The 20,799-nt window shown below is 36.2% G+C and overlaps 1 protein-coding gene across 1 annotated transcript; it reads left to right on the forward strand.

Moving 5' to 3' along the window:
• Positions 1–19,455: 19,455 nt before the first annotated feature.
• On the forward strand, positions 19,456–20,109 carry LOC113305621. Its single transcript, XM_026554636.1, has one exon. The coding sequence runs from the start codon at positions 19,456–19,458 to the stop codon at positions 20,107–20,109; it is 654 nt and encodes a 217-aa protein (XP_026410421.1).
• The last annotated feature ends 690 nt before the right edge of the window (positions 20,110–20,799 follow it).

The following is a 20,799-nucleotide window of genomic DNA, read 5'->3' on the forward strand; positions in this document are numbered from 1 at the left end:
GTTTATCCTTGTGGTATATTGGATTGATTAGTTGTGTAGATCGGCATCAATACAATTCTTTGTGATTAAAAGTAGTGATTGCAAAATCTTAACAATTACCTTTGGTAGTTGTACATAAGATAGATCTAAGAACCTGGAGAAGGAGTTTATTGAGATAAACATAAGAGCCTTTGTCGAACTCACACCACTTGGTTGAAGAGAGTTTCTACCAAACAGATTTGTTGTTCCTTTACTGTTTGGAATACGAACCAAAGGAATTTTTCCAAGTACGTGACTTATTCATAAGTTGGAGGCGTGGGAATACAGACGGAACTAGGTGAACTATAGGTTTAGTTGCTTGGTCTCAACTATGCGAAGTTGGTTTAATTTTGTGTAGCGGCTTAATCCCGAGAGTATTTAATTCTGGACATGGTCCCAGGGTTTTTCTGCATTTGCGGGTTCCTCGTTAACAAAATATTGTTGTGTCATTTACTATTATTTTCCGCATTATAACTGTTTTATTATAATTAAAGTAAATTACACAAACGTTAATTCCTATTTACTTGATAGCAATCCTATTGTGTTTGGTTAAGTCCGAACCTCTTATCAAGTAAACATACTTCGTTGTTGTATCGTCTCGATCTCGTATCCATAGACGATCACACGAAGTGTGAACAGATTAGTTGCATTGTCTCGACTCAGTCCATAGACATTCACTTTCGGAGAAAGGACTTATAGTTAGGAAAAGTTTTAGCTTGAGGTATATTTGGGTACCCTCGCCATTTCAATTGCTATCAGATCAGGAAAACACGAAAAGATCTAACAATCTGTGTTTGGTGCGATCCAACCTATAAGAAATTGAATCTATGTCTGATTCAGTTAACGTTATGCAAGAGTTTAACTACTCAAAATTTGAAGATGTTACTACTTCATTGACTCATGATCCGGGAGTTGCAAAAACATCTGTGTCCATCTCTGATGGAAAATAAGATGATGACAAAGAGTTGGTAGAACTCCTAAAGCCTATAAAATCTCTGTCTACTAGAGTAGTGTTATTAAAGACAAAGACAAATCTTCTTAAACAGGAGATCAGAGATAAATACATTCAACTGAATTGTCTGGCTAAAGAGAATATGGATCTCACTGTCAAACTAAAATTTCTTGGTAAATCTCTTACTTTTGTTAGAGATACACGTCCTATGACTCTGAGTAATGATTTTTTTGTGATTTCTTCTGATGCCGAGGAAACTAAAAGTCCTTGCTCGACTTTTACAGACTGTGATAAAACCGGTTTAGTCACATCTGAAACAGATCAAGATGATGGTAGTTTTCCTAACTACATCAAGTTAAAAGAGAATGAAAAACCAGTTTCTAGATCTACTTATTATCAAACGATATCTTGTGCAAAGGAAACTTTGAACCGATTCCGTGAGCGTGATCTTAAGGAATACAACTTTCAGTCACTTGACAGGAAAATTATACTTCTTCAACATACGGTGGTAAAAATATTAAAGTAAGTTTCTTGTCTTAAAAAACTGAAAGATCATTCCTCAGTAGAAAGAAAGATCATATCACTACCCGATAAGATCAACTCAAAAGAATCAGAGGAAAGAGTTGACAATCGCTTCTGGAAAAAGATTCCTACTCATCCATATCGAAACAATCCTTGTTTTGATGAAGAACGATTCTAGAAGAAAGGGAAAGAGAGAATCTTTGCCAAAAGAAACAATCAGGAATCTTCGATAATTGTTTCAGATAGTCACACTGATGTGAATCACAAGGAAGTCCTTAGAACAAGAAAATCTTATGAAAATATAATTGATAGAATTAAGAGAGATTTATCTATCTCTGAAAATTCTCACGTCAGTATAGTTTCTCCACATGATCATATCTCTAGAGTTAGAAAAGATCATCGTCTTGGGAGAAAATATTTTGGGCAGAAATTCCCTAAGAGAAACATGAACTATGTTTCTGATATTCACTGTAAGTTAGAAAAAGCTTACTCCGATGCAACCTAGTTGTATCAAAATTGTGCACTCTTATCCTCTTTCGTGCTCTTATTCATGGATGGGAAAGTCCCAATAAATCTGGAGCACATTTGTTTGTGTAGTTTTTTATCAGAAAAGTTGTGAAACTTTATGGATAGCTGCGAATCCATAGTTGTCTAAAAATGTTCATCTTTATCATGATCTTCCAAAAATAGGTTATATTTGGAATTTTCGAATTTTAATAAACCTTCATACTTGAGAAGTTCGGACAAAGGAAACGAAATATATTGTTTAATATTTTCAGTTTCCCATGATATCTTTCGGTCCGGAAGTTGTCTCTTTTAAAGGGAAACTATCTCTTGTCTGTATTCTGATATCCTGATCAATCCTTATATATATATATAAGCAAGCATGCCTCAAATAACTCGCAGTGTCTCAAAGGCTAATAAGGAGGAAGCTCAAAAGGTTAAAGATTGTCAAGGAATCAACACAAAGAGGAAGAAGAAAATCATATCAAATATCATGTCTGATTATGATTCTGATAGTTCAGTTAGATCACAAGATTAGTCATGTCTGTTGGCTTACAACAAACAAAATCCAACCAAAACCAAGTGGATTCGTTCTGATAGTATGTCTCAATATATCTAAGATTTTGAAGAACTGGAAAAACAATCTTGCTATGACTGTTCGACATCAAGATTGGGTAAAAGAAAAGATTGAAGAAACAAGAGGAGTTCTTGCTGAACTCAAGGTTCTAATTGAAGAGCTTGAGAAACAGGAAGTGGTTGCTGAGAAGTCTCTTAAGACATGATTTAAAAGTTTGAACACTGTAGAAACCACAGTGAACAACAAGAGCACCACTAGAGATTAAGTTATATGCTGTAATACTTAATCTAAGAAAATAGACATCAATTTTTGGTTTCTTTCAATGATTGTATTAAGTCTATTATGAATAAAATTATTTGATTTATAAATTTTCTTGTGATGGTTTTTGATTAACATAGCCTGTGCTTGAATGCTTTATTATTGCTATGGATGTTTATGGGATGTTTGATTTCGGTTTTATTACCTTGATATTCGATCTCATAATGTTGTGAACCCTTATGGTTTGGTGATCATATTTTTGATTGTTGTTGTAGTAATATAAGATTCGAACTCTAAGATTTGTGAAGACTAAATTTAAAGGTTTAACGAAAATAATAAAAGAGAGCTACTGGGACTAGGATTCCACCGAATTCATATGATAAGGCACAATTATTCATTCTCAACAATTATCGCTCAATAAAAATAACATCGACTCTTATTTTGCCAAAGTATATTCTCAAAATATTAGTTATAAATCGTAAGCATGGGACATCAAACATTTAAGAAAGCATGACCCATCAAATAAAATAATAACTAATTAATTCAAATCATAATTCTATTTTAATTAGTGCAAAAGTCATATAGAAAATAAAATAAATTTACCCATGTATGAAATTTGGCTTCCTCCATCGTCCCAGTGTTGGGGTTTATCTCATTAGGTTGGAAACACGCTCAAAAATATAATTCATAGCTCAAAAGGTGTTTTTATTGAAGAGGAGTAATAATATAGTGAATCTGCAACGCTGTATTGGCGTTACAGACATCACCGTTACAACAAATTGTTGCAAATTCAAAACAAGCGTGCCAAACTGACTGTTATGAGTACTGTTAATAAATGACAGTTCTCTGCGACATTCTGTATGCGTCAAATGTTCTTCTTCTTCTCTGCAGCAGCAGAGAAATCTGCTCTGCAACCCTCTGTTCTTCTCCCCAACTCTCGATGCCCCTCTCTGACTCCTAGGAATCATTTATATACCCAACAGTCAAGAAATATTTCGAATAAATGCTTATAATCTCCTTAGTAATGACATTAAACTCGAAAATATTTTCTTTATTCTCACGCGATTCTGAGTTGTTTTATTTATCCCCAAAACTTCCATCCGACAGAAAAATCCTAAGAGAATATCCTCTCTTCAATCCTAACTTCCTATTATAACTCAGAGAATCAAATCAATTACACCAGATAATATCTTCCTTGTCCTGTTTTGGATAACTACTGAAAATAACCGAGTTTGCTTCTTCAAAACACGTAAAAGACGCGTGTACATAGTTAGCATATAATATTTGTTCAACTCCCATGAAAATCTACAATAATATCTTCCCAAAAATACAACCATACTCCAAAAATATCTCACGGGCACGTGTATTAACCTGTTTTTCTTCCAACTCCACGTAACCTCATGATTCTTAGAGTTTAAACAACTTGTTATGCATGTTTAACCGTAACAAGGTTGTATTAATCCAAATATACGAGAAAATCTTGATAATAACTCTTCAATCAATTTTCAGAAATCTTCACAGGTTTAAAACATTTTCCCGCCAAAAGTATTTTTTATCTTTTGCTTCAAATCGATCACTATAACCAAATTCGATCAAGTTCAAAGACCTTACCAAGCATGTTTAACCAAAAGGAAGATACCCATTCAATTTCATCCATTAAGTCTCACTCGAACACCTCCAAAAGCCAAACCCTAATTCTGCCACCATTTTTCCCGCCAAAATTGAATATTCAAAAAGAAGAAGAAGGTCTCCCCTTATCCTGAGTGCTGGAGTTTGAATAGAAATATGTGCTGATTAGTAAAGAAGGTTCCCCTTAGTAATTAAGTTGCCCATTATCCAAAGTAGGGGTTCGTTTAGCAAGTGTCCTCCGGGGGTGCAAAAACCACTTTTCGAGCAACTTTCTGCATAAGAGCTTATTTCCTTGAAAAGACATAAAACAAGTTTATTAGTAATAAAATGAGGCCTACCTAATATAGTTATTTGTGAAAATGCGCTGTACTTTCATGCTCATCATTTGGGTGACTTTTTGATTTAGCAGGATTAAGTTCTAGCCCATATTGGTAGGTTTTATCAAAGGATCATGAGGGGTTCTGATAGAAACAATATGTGAAAAAGTCACAATATGTTGATACGGTTTTGGTTTAGCATAAAAGCATACGTGTTTCAGTGGTTTTCAACTTTTGCTTGCAATAGTTAAAAACCAGTTTTCAACCTTTCTCTGGTAAAGGTTGGTTGTTGTTATTCTTTTGTTTTGCATAAGGATGACAACATAATGATATTTCGATATCAATTCTCCCTGGAAGAAGATGCAAACATATTGGAGAAGTGGATGCGAAATTTGAGGTAAGAATCTTGTTAGTTAATTGTTTTCCTGTTTAAGAAAAGCTTGATTTTTATTTCATATATTTATTGCTTCGGTTAACAAAATTTCGGTACAATTGATGTTTTATTCCATGATATGTGTATGGATGTGTGTGTGATTCAAATGGTTCCGGTTAAGAAAAACCATTGTTATCTTGCTTTATTGTGTAGTATCAATTGTTTAGGCTTACAAAATTTCGGTGCAATTGCGGTGCTATAATGTCTATGTTGTTTCAATTGCTTCCGATTGAGGTGAATAATTATGCAAGTTGATTTATTTGGTTTGTATGAATTTTTTATGGATTAATGAAAAAAAAAGTTTACGGGATGGATTGTTTAGTCCAATTTGATTCCGGATAAGAGAAACTAAGTTTATCTTAGTTAGACTTGTCAAAGTGGAGGTTTCGGTTATTCAAGTCTAATCGAATGCCTTAACAAGAAATGCTAGTTAACTAACCTAGTACTTGTCTTGTTTAAAAGTGAAAGGTCTGAGTTATATGGATAATTAGAAACTGATGAGAAAAATAGAGTTATCTTTATTTTGGTCTTATCGAACGAAGCGGTGTATTTGTACAATCGGTTTAGCAAAGTAACAAAGGTGCTTAGTTGATTTTTCGTTTTCTAAACTATTAGGGAAAATTGCTTCGGGAAATTTTTTCCTTGATAACATATCAAAACAAATTACTTTGTACTTTCGGTTTTGATATTGGTTATCAGAAATGTTGTGTGGAACCCTCGTGCTTAACTCTATAGGTTACAAGTCTATTTTGAGATTTGTAAGATTCTTTTCGGTTTGTCCTTTATTTTTTCGTTTATTTGTCATTTTGTGACAAAAGGGGGAGAAATATATGGAGTAAACAAGTGATACTGGCACTGATTTTATATTGAATGGTATCACTAAGGAAAAGAACATTGGTGCTTAAACGTTTATCTAACGAAAGAGTGAAAGCATAGACTAAGGGGGAGTAACATATCATTACCAAGGGAATAACAAAGACGTGCGGATTGATAAAATCTACCTATCTTACCTTAGGGGAAGTATTATCTTTGTTATTATAATATCAACAACGACATTTAAGGATTGAATGTATACAACTTATTGTGCTGTTGAATTCGGGAATCAAGCGTATGTGTAATGAATTCTTGTAATTTGATTATCCATATGATTGTAAGAGTTTTGTCACTAAAATTAACAAAGGGGGATATTGTTAGAGCATTGCTCGGTTGAACCCACCAAGCGTTGGTATGTCAAGTTTGGTTGTCATATTTTAGTGAATCAAAACTCATTTTAAGAGTCGCTTGATTATGTACTAGAGCCAACTTCGTATAGGTTAGCTTGAAAGTGTTAGGATATAAGACATTACAAGTATTGAGAAAACTTGAAGAAGTGAAGAAGTAAGAAGCTACAACGACAACATCATCCTTTCACTTGAGGTTAGTGATATTTGACTTGAACTGTTTCATTCCCTAACGTATCTTTCAAGTCGTGCATATTGAAAACAAAACTGCGAAGCATGGACACTCTAGATAGACATAGTATTAAGGAATACAATACGAGGTTTATTGTTTAACCATTAAACTTTGTATATAAGACATCGACATAATGGTTTAAATGCAATTGTGATTATGTATGGGTATGAGGTGAGGATTTCATCTTAGGAAACAATGTTTTACATGTGTTTTAAGGAAGTAAGTTCATCAACTTGTTTATGAATCGAAAAGGAAATCGCCAGGAGTTATTAGTATTGTTATTCATTGAATATCTTGTGAACAACCAATATGTGTGATTTAGTATAACCGCTCATGACTTGTTTGTGTTCTTGGTAAAACTATTCACAAAGGCCTGACTTGTGTATTGGTATGACTTTTATTAGTGAAACCGATCTTAAGTAATCACCTGAGATGGTATGATCGAGTTTGTGATTTGTGTATGACCAAATCTGGGTAAAGGGGAACCGATCCTAGTAAGACGTGCAACATATCACAAATGAGAATCGATCCTTGTATGAGGTGCAACAAGTTTTTAGCAGAAAATGGAAACGATCCTATGGATATGTGCAACACATTTTTAGGAAAAGGGGAACCGATCCTATGGACATGTGCAACACATATAAGTTAGATACCATATATATGTGGGGAACCGATCCTAGTACCTAGTCAACCGAATTTTGGACAGCTAGTGTGACTATGCACAGTACTCACATGGTGGTGGAACCAAAACTTGTTTTGGTAGAACCGTTAAACCCATGATTAGTGATTGAGTGTTCTTGATCTATCACATAGTTCTTGAAATTCAGATGAACCAATTACAAACTTGTTTGGTAGTGTGGCAAATCGGTTTCAAGGTTGTAAGTATGAAAGAGGACTTACAAAGTAAGGATGTCGACATACTTTGAATATGTGCTGCAATATCTTTTATTTTGGACAGAGCATTTCCAGGAATTATGGAAACCGAATTTGGAATATATTGCATATCTTGAGAATATTTTCGGTTTTGGAAATTCCTTGGTATCCAAACTTCCTTGTCTATAAATACTTGAAGTTTGCATTTCTAGCAAACTAATCCTTCGTGACAGCCAACTTCCTCGATTGTGTTATTACTGATGAACCGCCTATTCGGAGAGGAGAGTAACCTAATTAGGCGAAATCTCTTACAGCCGCTCAGTTTAAAGTCTTCTTGACGATTGAGAAGCTCTATAGTACCGTTGGTGGGAAACTAGATAATTGTGATTTATCTTGTGTTTTCGATTGATTTGATTGACTAACGGTAGTTGAACTTTGATTTCACCTAGTTTGTTTATGCTTGAGAATCTTCTCTTCTGATATAAGATTCACTCAAACTATATCGAAGTTACGACAAGGATCTTTAGACTGTTTTTAGTTCTAAAGAAGATCTTGTGATAATCCATAGTTAACAGACTCCGTTCTGTGCGTGATTGATTACAAGATATTCAAGTTGTTGTGTGCAGGTGTTTATTGAAAATCTAAGAAGATTTAAAGAAAAATGAAGATATTAAAGATTTCTTATTTGGGGTTCATAATCTTTGGTGTGCACAATACTTGTTTCGGTATAAGAGGATCAAACTATAATCAGTTTATCCTTGTGGTAGATTTGATTGATTAGTTGTGTAGATCGGCATCAATACAATTCTTTGTGATTAAAAGTATTGATTGCAAAATCTTAACAATTACCTTTGGTAGTTGAACATAAGATAGATCTAAGAACCTGACGAAGGAGTTTATTGAGATAAACAGAAGAGCCTTTGTCGAACTCACATCACTTGGTTGAAGAAAGTTGCTACCAAACAGATTTGTTGTTCCTTTACTGTTTGGAATACGAGCCAAAGGAATTGTTCCAAGTACGTGACTTATTCATAAGTTGGAGGAGTGGGAATACAGACGGAACTAGGTGAACTGTAGGTTTAGTTGCTTGGTCTCAACTATATGAAGTTGGTTTAATTTTGTGTAGCGGCTTAATCCTGAGAATATTCAATTCTGGACAAGGTCCCGAGGTTTTTCTGTATTTGCGGTTTCCTCGTTAACAAAATCTTGTTGTGTCATTTACTTTTATTTTCCGCATTATAATTGTTTTATTATAATTAAAGGAAATTACACACACGTTAGTTCCTATTTACTTGATAGCAATCCTATTGTGTTTGGTTAAGTCTGAACCTCTTAACAAGTAAACATACTTCGTTGTTGTATTGTCTCTATCTTGTATCCATAGACGATCACACGAAGTGTGAACCGATTAGTTGCATTGTCTCGGCTCAGTCCATAGACAATCAATTTCGTAGAAAGGACTTATAGGTAGGAAAAGTTTTAGCTTGAGGTATATTTGGGTACCCTTGCCTTTTCACCTTCAATTTGAGAATATCTTTGAGCAACGAGTCTGGCTTTGTTTCTGACAATTGTTCTGAATTCGTCTGAATTGTTCTTGTAGATCCACTTTGTTCCGACAATGTTTACTCATGTTGGCTTAGGCACAAGATCCCATACTTCTTGTCTTTTAAACTGATTAAGTTCTTCATGCATTGAGTTTACCCAGGCAGGTTCACTAAGAGCTTCTTCAATATTTTTCGGTTATATTGAGATAGAAAGCATGTGTAGTGACAGACATTTTGAAGTTCTCTTCGAGTCATAACTCTAGCATTGGCATCTCCAATGATATATTCAGACGAATTTCTTTGATGTACCCACTTAGCAGGTTTTTGGACAATATTTTTGGTATCATTGGGTTGTTCAACAATACTTTCATTGTCATCTTTATCATCAGTGTCACTAACTAGAGGAACAATTGATGGTTCTTTTTCAGTCTGTTTTTCTATTATAACAGTTTCAGAGGAGGTAGTTCTGAAATATGATTGTCTTGACTGAAATCGCTAATATCGTTAATAACCACGTTAGTTGATTCCATCATGACTTTTGTCCTCAGGTTATATACCCGGAAAGCACGGCTATCAGAAGCATAGCCTAGGAAGATTCCTTCATCACTTTTGGAATCAAACTTTCCTCTGTGTTCTCTGTCTTTGAGAATATAGCATTTTCTTCTGAAAACCCATAAATAACTTAGATTGGGTTTTCTTCCATACCATAACTCATAAGGAGTATTAAGAGTTTTAGATCTTAAATATACCATATTTATAAGGTACCATGTTGTAAAATCAGCTTCCCCCCAGAAGGTTAATGCTAGGTTTTTATTGTGAAGCATTGCTCTTGTCATTTCTTGAATATTTCTATTCTTAGCTCAGCTACACCATTTGCATGAGGTGTAATAGGGGCAGAGAATTGATGACTAATTCCAAGTTCTTTGCAGTATTTATATACTTTTGCATCCTTGAATTTTGTACCACGATCGCTTCTTATTCTTTTAAGTTTGCGACCTTGCTCATTTTGAATTCTAATCACAATGATTTTTAACTCCTCAAGAATATCATTATTGTGTTTCAAGAAGGCAACCCATGTGAAACGTGTGTAGTCATCTATCATTACTAAAGCATATTTATTTCCTCCAACAGTAGCTTGTTGAATTGGACCAAACAGATCCATATGAATTAGATCGAAAGGAGCACGAGTGGCTATATCTCGAGAAAGTTTGTGGGGAATTTTTCCTTGCTAACCTTTTTGACAAGAACCACATACACCTTCTACTTTAGTATTTATCTTTGGAACACCTCTGACAAGTTCACGGTTAATGATCTTACCAAGAATAAGGTAGTTAACATGACCAAAACGTTCATGCCATAAAAGGGGTTGAATCAACCTTAGTCAGGTTACAGTATAAACTTGACTGTATATCGAGTAGATAACAGTTTTTCATACTTCTTCGTCCTCGAAAAATAATTTTTCCGGACTTGTCTTCAATATCACAACCTTTCATATTGAAGATGACTTTATGACCCTTATCACAAATTTGACTCACCGAAAGAAGATTTTCTTTCTTTCCTTTAACATAAAAAACATCATGAATTTCGGGAATACCTGGAAGCTTGATAGTACCTTTCTTTCCGACTAGACAACTACTCCCATCTCCAAATGTTACTGATCCTCCCTTGTAGTCTTCAATCTTTGTGAACCATGAAAGATCACCAGTCATGTGTCTGCTACATCCACTATCTAGAAACCATTGTAAAGGTGAAGTTGTTTTGAGTGAAAAAGCTCCTAGATATTGTTCACCAGATTTACGATATCTTGTTAAGTATTTATATAATCACATGACACGTTTAATCAGATGTTTCTCAAGGAAAATTTCATGAGTTAAACATTTCCATCCCTTTTTGAAAAAAATTCTAGTCAGTTCTAGATGTCTGGATGTTGATTTTAAACATTTTTGATTCTCCTTAGTAGGGTTATCTACGTTTTTGACCAGTCCTCTATCAATCATGACACTACTATTCTCGTTAGTAACTGAATGGTTCTGTTCAACTTGTTTATCTAACATCCTGACAAGAGCAGATAATACTCTTCAGTGTCTTTTTGAAGATAACTTAAAATCTTTAGAATATTAACTGAATCGCTCATGGGATTCAATTCTTATAGGTTGGATCGCACCAAACACAGATTGTTAGACATTTTTGTGTTTGCCTACTCTGATACCAATTGAAAAGACGAGGGTACCAAAATATACCTCAATCTAAAACTTTTCCACCTATAAGTCCTTTCTCCGAAAGTGATTGTCTATATACTGAGTTGAGAAAATACAACTAATCAGTTCACACTTCGTGTGATCGTCTATGGATACGAGATCGAGACAATACGACAACAAGATAACTTGTGTGATTGACTATGGATACAAGATCGAGATAATACAACAACGAAGTATGTTTACTTAATAATAGGTTCAGACTTAACCAAACTCTAGGGATTATCTATCAAGTAAAATAGGAATTAACTTTTGTGTATTTTACTTCTAATTATAATAAAACAATCACAATTGCATAAATAGAAAAGTAAAAGACACAGCAAGATTTTGTTAATGAGGAAACCGCAAATGCAGAAAAACCTCGGGACCTAGTCCAGAATTGAATACTCTCAGAATTAAGCCACTATACAAAATCAAACCAACTTCGTATAGTTGAGACCAAGCAACTAAACCTATAGTTCGCCTAGTTTCCTCAGTATCCCTACGCCTCCAACTTGTTAATAAGTCACGCACTTGGAACAATTCCTTTGGTTCGTATTCCAAACAGTAAAGGAACAACAAATCTGTTCGGGAACAACTTTTTTCAAACAACGTGATATGAGTCTGACAAAGGCTCCTTCGTTTAACCAATAAACTCCTTTGTCGGGTCCTTAGATCAATCTCTCAACAACTACCGAAGTAATTGTTAGATTATGCAATCAATAATATTAATCATAAAGAAGTGTATTGATGTCGATATACTCAACTAATCAATCCAATCTATCACAAAGATAAACCGATTATAGTTGAATCCCTTTCCAGCCGAAACAAGTATTGTGCACACCAAAGATTATGAACCCAAAAAGTCTTCTTGTCTTCAAATCTTCTTTAATCTTCAATCAGAACCTGCACACAATCAACTTGAATCTCTTGTGATCAGTCACACACAGAACGGAGTGTGTTAACTTTGGATTATCATAAGACGTCTTTAGATCTACAAACAGTCTAAAGATCCATGTCGAAACTTCGATCTGGTTTGAGTGAATCTTATATCATAAGAGAAGATTCTCAAGCATAAATAAACTAGGTGCAATCAAAGTTCAAAAACCGTTAGTCAATCAAATCAATCGAAAACTAATATTAAACCGCAATTATCTAGTTTCCCACCGACGGTACTAATAGAGCTTCTCAATCCCAAATAAGTCATTAAACTGAGCGGCCGTAAGAGATTTCACCTAATTATGTTACTTTCCTCTCCGAATAGGCGGCTCCACCAGTAACAACACAACTAGGTAGTTTTGGTGGCTCTGAGGATTAACCAAGGAATTTCCAAAACCGAATATTCTCAAAGATATGCAATAAACACAAAATCAGTTTTCATAATTCCTGGAAATGCGCTGTCCAAATATTGACCGAAATCCCGATAAAAAAATCTATAATCAGTAAATGCACATTACTAATTATTATTTTCTAAAGATATGCATTTAATTGCTGGATATTAAATATCATATAAAAACTAAGAAGCCTTAATCAAAAGATTCTCAATTTATTTCGATCCTGGGATTCTCTTTTAGCTTTTAAGGAATATCTTTGAACAATTAATGACAAGAGTTACTGCACATGTTCAAAGTATGTCGACATCTTTACTTTGCAAGTCCTTTTCATACTTACAATCTTGGAAACGATTTGCCACACTTCTAAACAAGTTTAGAATTGGTTCGTCTGAATTCCAAGAACTATGTGATTGATTATCCTATCAATACCAATTATGGGTTTCACGGTTCTACCAAAACAAGTTCGGTTCTATCTCCATGTGAGTATTGTGCATAGTCACGCTAGTTACTAAAATTCGGTTGATTAGGTACTAGGATCGTTTCCTCACAACTTATGGTAATTACTTGTATTCGGTTGCACATGCCTGTAGGATCGGTTTCCCCAAAACTACAAACTTGTTGCACATGTTCATAGGATCGGTTCCCCCATCTACTAAAAACGTGTTGCACCTCTTACAAGGATTGATTCCCTCTTGCAAATTTGTTACACCTCTTACTAGGATCGGTTCCCCAATGAATATATAAAAGTTTCTATTTACAAGGCATCGATCATACCATCTTGAGTGATTACTTATGATCGGTTTCACTAATAAAAGTCATACCAATACATAAGTCAGGCCTTGTGAATAGCTTTACCAAGATACATAAACAAGTTTATGAGAGGTTATACTAAACATACATATTGGTAATTCAAAATAGATTTGCAATGAATAACAATACCAATAAGTCTAGAGATTTCTTTTTGGATTCACCAAACGAGTTTATGAACTTACTTCCTTTAGACGAATGTAAAATATCGTTTCCTAGGATGAAATCCCGATAAAAGAATCTATAATCAGTAAATGCACATTACTAATTATCATTTTCTAAAGATATGCATTTAATTGTTGGAGATTAAATAGCATATAAAAACTAAGAAACCTTAATTAAAAGATTCTCAATTTATTTCGATCCTGGGATTCTCTTTTAGATTTTAAGGAATATCTTTGAACAATTAATGATAAGAGTTACTGCACATGTTCAAAGTATGTTGACATCTTTACTTTGCAAGTCCTTTTTCATACTTATAATCTTGGAAACAATTTGCCACACTTCCAAACAAGTTTAGAATTGGTTCGTCTGAATTCCAAGAACTATGTGATTGATTATCCTATCAAATCACCAATTATGGGTTTCACGGTTCTACCAAAACAAGTTCGATTCTACCTCCGTGTGAGTACTGTGCATAGTCACGCTAGTTACCAAAATTCGGTTAACAAGGTACTAGGATCGGTTCCCCACAACTTATGGTAACTACTTGTATTCGGTTTCACATGTCCATAGGATCGTTTCCCCCAAAAATATAAACTTGTTGCACATGTTCATAGGATCGGTTCCCCCATCTACTAAAAACGTGTTGCACCTCTCACAAGGATTGATTCCCTCTTGCAAATTTGTTACACCTCTTACTAGGATCGGTTCCCCAATGACTATATAAAAGTTTCTATTTACAAGGCATCGATCATACCATCTTGAGTGATTACTTATGATCGGTTTCACTAATAAAAGTCATACCAATACATAAGTCAGGCCTTGTGAATAGCTTTACCAAGATACATAAACAAGTTTATGAGCGGTTATACTAAACACACATATTGGTAATTCAAAATAGATTTGCAATGAATAACAATACCAATAAGCCTAGAGATTTCTTTTTCGATTCACCAAACGAGTTTATGAACTTACTTCCTTTAAAAGAATGTAAAACATCGTTTCCTAGGATGAAATCTTCACTCATACCCACACATAATCATAATAGCATTCATATGATCATGTCGATGTCTTATATACAAAGTTTAGTGGTTAAGCAATAAACATCGTATTGTATTCCTTAACACTATGTCTAACTAGAGTTTCATACACAGCTTCGCAGTTATGTTTTCAATATGCATGACTTGAAAGATACTTTATGGAAAGAAACAGTTCAAGTCAAATATTACTAACCTCAAGAGGAAGGATGATGTTGTCGTTGTAGCTCCATATTTCTTCACATTCTTCAAGTCTTCATGTAATACTTGTAAGTCTCATATCCTAACACTTTCAAGCTAACCTATACGAAGTTGACTCTAGTATATAATCAAGCGACTCTTTAAATGATTTTTGATTTACTAAAATATGACAACCAAACTTGACATACCAACGCTTGGTGGATTTAACCGAGCTATGCTCTAACAAATATGACAGACCACAAAATTATTAAGAGACATGAAATTTCTAGTGAAATTGGAACTTATAAAGCAATGATCACACATAAATTGGGATTTTGTGGAAATCAGAGGTGAATGGAAAATTGAAAGATCAAAATTTAATAGACAATTAAAATCCCTAAATCTCAAAATCAAATATGAAAAAAGGATATTAACTAAGTTAATAATTATAATTGTTTGAGATCCTAAATTGAAAAATAGAATTAGGATTTATAGGACTTACCGTGTTTGGTATTAACGAGATCTCCAAAAGCACGTACTTATATAGCTCTTTCTTCCATTTCAATATCACTCTCGATCGTTTGTCTTTCAGAACTATTAGGCTGATCAGTATTAATTCATCTTAATGGCCAGATTAGAAGAAGAATCTGAAGGTTGAAAGATGGGATTGATGTGGATTTGATTAGGTTGATGAATGAAGTCAGGATCGGTTTCAGAGCCTCTCATTATCTTTATGTTGCTAGACTCTTCCGTTTCGTTAGAAGAACCAATTTCTAGTAAATTAGTTTTATTTTGATTAAGGCGCTGATCTTCTTCTTCAAGGGAATCCAGAAGTGCATGTCCATCTGGATCATTTTAACACCAATTCCAAAACTCCTTTGGATCATAAGCGACTACTTGTAAGTTCTTAGCAATATCTTCACAGGCCGAATCATCATGGTCGACTACGAAACACTTCTTGCAAATCTTGTGAGTCTGTTTCTCAAAGTGATATCTTGCCCAATGCATCTTATTAGTTTTAGCAGTGAAGAGCCATCCTCCTCTTTTCAAAGGCTTTTCAAGATCAATTTCAACCCAAATAGTTATTAATTTGGTGCCACTAGGATGACAATTTTCTGGTACCAGCTTCACCTTCTTCCCAATATCTTTGCATATATCGTCCACCACTTGAATATTGAGGTGTTCTAAAAGTAGTTTCCTTAGTTGAATGCACCAGATTTCAGACATGAACTTGTGGTCATTTAACTCAATCTTATTGTTGTACTTTTGCGCAGCTAGCATATAACCAGTAACAGACCAGGGTCCACTTTTGATTATAGCTTCACAACCTTCTTCAGAATTAGGTTTGAGAACAAACAAGTTGAAACCCATAGAGTTAATTTGAATTGGCTTGTATCTTCTCCACATCCTGTTGACTTCATTTTTGAATACTGTGAAATCTAATGGTGTTGTTGACATGTTTTCCTAGTAAACTTGCAGACCAGTCCTCTGCTGCAGAATCGACAATTTGAGAGGATGTAATGATCCTACTCAATCCTTCTTGAGTGATAGTTCCAATTTTGGCAGACCTCATTCTTGCGATTATGTTGGAGACATTCTCATTGTTGTTTGAAGCCATGAGAGCAAGGTGGAAAAATAGTGAAGGGTTTTGATTAGGTAAAAATTGATGCACACTGGTGGTGCGAATTGAGTTCAGATAAGGGTTTATATCCTTGAGCCTAATCAATGACATAGCAAAGATAGTATCAGGGAATCAATTTCCATTCCTAAGAAGGAGAAAAGACACTGGATTATGCATATACTTAAGTTTCGTTACCGGACGGGAAATATGGAGAGTCGGATCCGGGGGACTAGCTTAAAATAAGAACTACCGTTATGGTGCCATCTATTGTCATGCACATTATTGCTGAAAGAGCATTGATTACTGGGGCGACAGTTACCATTCTTTAGTAGGAAAGAGAAGAAGTTTGCAATGAATCGGAACATGATGTGAATCAGAGAGAAGAATACCAAAAGACATAGATGAAATCACAGCTTACTGAAGACCTGGACTTCTTCTGCGACTATTGAGATATAAACAAAAAACACACTGATTAGATAGACTTAATTTGAATGATCCTGAAGGACTCTTGGTGATATGGAAAGACTTCTTAGATGAAGCACAACTGCTACAGAGTATGATTATACACTGCTTTTGGAGGAAACCACTACTGGTTAATCTCGGATGAAAGACATAAGAAACTGCAAAAACGGTAAAAAAGATTAGTTAGCCATGAGCAGAAATCAAAGACCCAAAAAGAAGAAAACAAAATTAACAAACAAATAGCAAACAACCACTGTAATTGTATACACATGATTCATCTTCCGCCACGTGTTGAAGGAAGTACACGTGGAAGACATGCAGCAGTAGGTCATCAAGATACGATGCCACGTCCCAACACCCAGGAAACCTCTATCGCCTATATCTGTTCATCTTCACGATGACCCAATGGCTCAGGACCAGGGAGCACTGAAGGAACAATCCACCGCGAAGTACTAAAGAGCACCCAAAGATCTGCTTTATCCCATCTCAAGGCAGACCCAAGACCAACGGCGGAGATTAACTCCACTGACGAAGATGTAACAGGGGCATCAAACATCTGTCTGACGCGTGCGGACCATCCCAACCACCAGCATTAAATACCATAGGCATAGGGTACATGTCAATCGATCTATGGATGAGAAAGAAGTGACCCATCGTCATCTGGCATAGCCGCTGGGGGCATCGGTTCAGAACGAGGATACCAGCGGCATCGGTACAAAGAACGAGAAGATAAGGTTGTAACTATCTCTGACAGTGGTCCCCATGTATCAACCCTATAAATACCCCTCTCCACTAAGAGAGAGGGGGTCAAGGAATTCTTAGTAAACATAGGAGAGAGAAATAGGTAGAGTAAGTATGAGCTCCATTTCCCCTTTTAACTTCGTATTTTAGACAGAGTCATTCGACTATCTTTGTAATTCCCAGATACATAGTGAAACACCAACCCCCGTGGACGTAGGCCTTAGTGCTGAACCATGTAAATCGTTGTCTAATTTATATTTCAACACTTTACTCATTTTACTGCTTTTATTATTATATTCTGTGATATATGCTTCGTGGATATGAAATGGCATGGAATCACACTTTATGGACTAGACAATGACGAGTCCGAAGACTCTGATTCGATGAGTCATCGTATTTACATCATTTCATATCTGATTTTTTCACCTTAACATTTTTATCCACAAATAAGATATTGTTTGTGTACACGTGGACCTCATCGAGATTTATGTGTTCACAATCTGGCGACAGAAGATGCAGTCAGCGCAGTATTGGTTAAAACAAATACAAAGATAGAGCAACCTATTTACTACGTCAGCAAAACCTTCAACGCGGCAGAAAGAAACTATACGAAGATCTAGCATCTCATCTTGGCGCTAGTATGGGCTACCCAAAAGCTAAGGACTTACTTTTTGACTCAGTATATCCGTGTTCCATGCAAAGCATCATTGGAGGAAGTTCTCAAAAGCGCTTGGAAAGTAGGAAGGATAGCAAAATGGAACACCCAACTTGATCAGTTCAACATTATCCATGAAATCCAACACTCTCAAAAATCGCAAGTCTTGGTGGACTTCCTAGCAGATCTACCCTTGGACAACGACGAAGAAGTGAGGGGCATACCAGAAGTAGATGAAGGCAAAGACCCAGTCGATATTCTCGAGCCCTCAAACCAAAGACGGTGGGAGGTTTTCGTTGACGGATCGAAGAATAGGAAAGGTGCGGGCATAGGCATCTTAATCACCACCCCAACAGGAGAAAGGATCGTGCATGCATTGAGGTTGGAATTCAAAGGGCATACCAATAACATCGTCGAATACGAAGCTGTGGTACACGCTCTTCGTTTGATAATAGAAATGGGAATAACCGATGTACGACTGACAAGTGATTCATAACTGGTCATACGACAAATAAGGTTAGAATACAATGTCTACGATGAGACCCTTTCAGAATACATGACTTTGGTCCAGACTCTGGCATACGAAATACCAACTATCAAATTCCGGCACTTAGGCAGAAAGGAACTCAGGCACACTAACGCCTTAGCCTATATATCATCCATGCTGAGAGACGAAGGTATCAAATAAATCAAGATAACTAGAGTATATGAACCCTCAGTCATCCCTCAGGAAACCTTCGCTGCAAATATTAAAGACGACGTAGGGGAGGATATCGTTGACGATGACGTAGGAGAAGACATCGCTGACGACTTTCACGAAGATGATATCATGACACGAGCCAACGAAGACGAAAATTTCAAGAACGAAGAAGATTGGAGAACCTAAGTTCACCTTTTCCTCAAAGAAGGGACGCTTCCTGCGGACTTCAAACAAGCTAGGAAGGTGTAGTCGAAGGCAGGAAGGTATGACCTGCAGGCTGGAATCTTATGTCAAAAGTCTTTCCTTGGACCATTGTTATGATGTCTTTCAAGAGAAGAAGGACATCGGGTGTTGAAAGACATACACTACGGAGATGCGGGAAACCACAGAGGAATGAGATCGTTAGCAGATAAGGCAAAAATGAAGGGTATCACTGGCCAACAATGATACGAGATGCTGCGAGAATGTCAAGGAGATGTGAGGAGTGCCAGCGCTTTTCCAAAAGAATCCATGCACCTGCAACAAAGCTGAATTCGGTGGATAGTCCATGTCCTTTCTCAAAGTGGGGCATAGATATCGTGGTACCCCTTATCAAAGGATCGGGGAAAAGACGATTCTTGATAGTAGCCATGGATTATTTTAGTAAATGGGTAGAAGCCAAGGCCCTAGCAAGAATACGCGACTTGGATGTTTTCACGTTCATCTTCCAAAACATTATTTGTAGGTTCAGCATCCCAGCGGAGATTGTCTCCGACAATGGAAAGCAGTTGCAAGGGAAGAACATCGACATGCTCTTTGATACCTTCAAGATCAGAAAGAACAAATCGACCCCCAAAGCAATGGCCAAGCAGAAGCCACGAACAAGATCCTTGCCCTCATACTCAAAAATCATTTGGACGAACACAAGGGACAATGGTGTGAGCAAATGTGTTATGGGCATACCGAACAACCCGAAGGTCGGCCACTGGAGAATCACCATTCCTCCTCACCTACGGAGCCGAAGCAGTCATCCAAACAGAGATCATCATGCCAACCACGAAGACCGAAGCATGGGAGAAGAACCTCACTGCGGATATGATGCTGGAAAGGCTCGATGATCTCGAAGAAAGAAGGGAAATGGCGCTGCAGAAGATGGAACATTACCAATGAATATTGGCGAGAGAATACAATAAAAAGGTTAAGCTTAGAAACTTCGTAGAAGGACAGTATGTGCTGAGAACTATACCCCAACACCAGCGAGAGAAGAAGTGGGGCAAACTAGCACCAACATGGGGAGGACCTTTTGTTATACATGATATTGCAGGAAATGGATCCTACTACCTGCGTAACCTAAAAGGAGAAGTCCTCAGACACCCATGGAATATGAAGTATCTCAAGCCTTACCATCCATAAAAAGCAACCTAGTTATTCACCTGCGTGAAGAGCACCAGAAGAAGAAGACGGCGTACCCACTTGATATGTTTCTATCTCTGGACGAGGAATAGCAGACCTCAACTCATCAGTCGAACAAGCTTTTTGCAAGATTCCTATTGGGTAAAGTAACTATTTACAATCAATAAAGGCAGCGTATCAGTGGAATGAATGCCTGTAAATATATTAATAACGCATTACATACCCGGGAACGCTGCGTCAATCCAACGAGATTTTTAAAAAGTCTCTATTGGAGAAAGTAACTATTTACAATTTCTCGGGACTCCCCTATCAGTGTCTATGAGTGTAGGACCATGTGGAAGGATTCCAGCAGAAAGTGATACCCAACCAACTAATAAGGTAGCGTATCAGCGGAA

The sequence above is a fragment of the Papaver somniferum genome, chromosome 8, assembly GCF_003573695.1.
Source record: "Papaver somniferum cultivar HN1 chromosome 8, ASM357369v1, whole genome shotgun sequence".
Taxonomy (NCBI): domain Eukaryota; kingdom Viridiplantae; phylum Streptophyta; class Magnoliopsida; order Ranunculales; family Papaveraceae; genus Papaver; species Papaver somniferum.

Excerpts from the sequence above, each read along its gene's own strand:
- LOC113305621 (XM_026554636.1), top strand. The coding sequence starts at position 19,456 with ATGATACGAGATGCTGCGAGAATGTCAAGGAGATGTGAGGAGTGCCAG.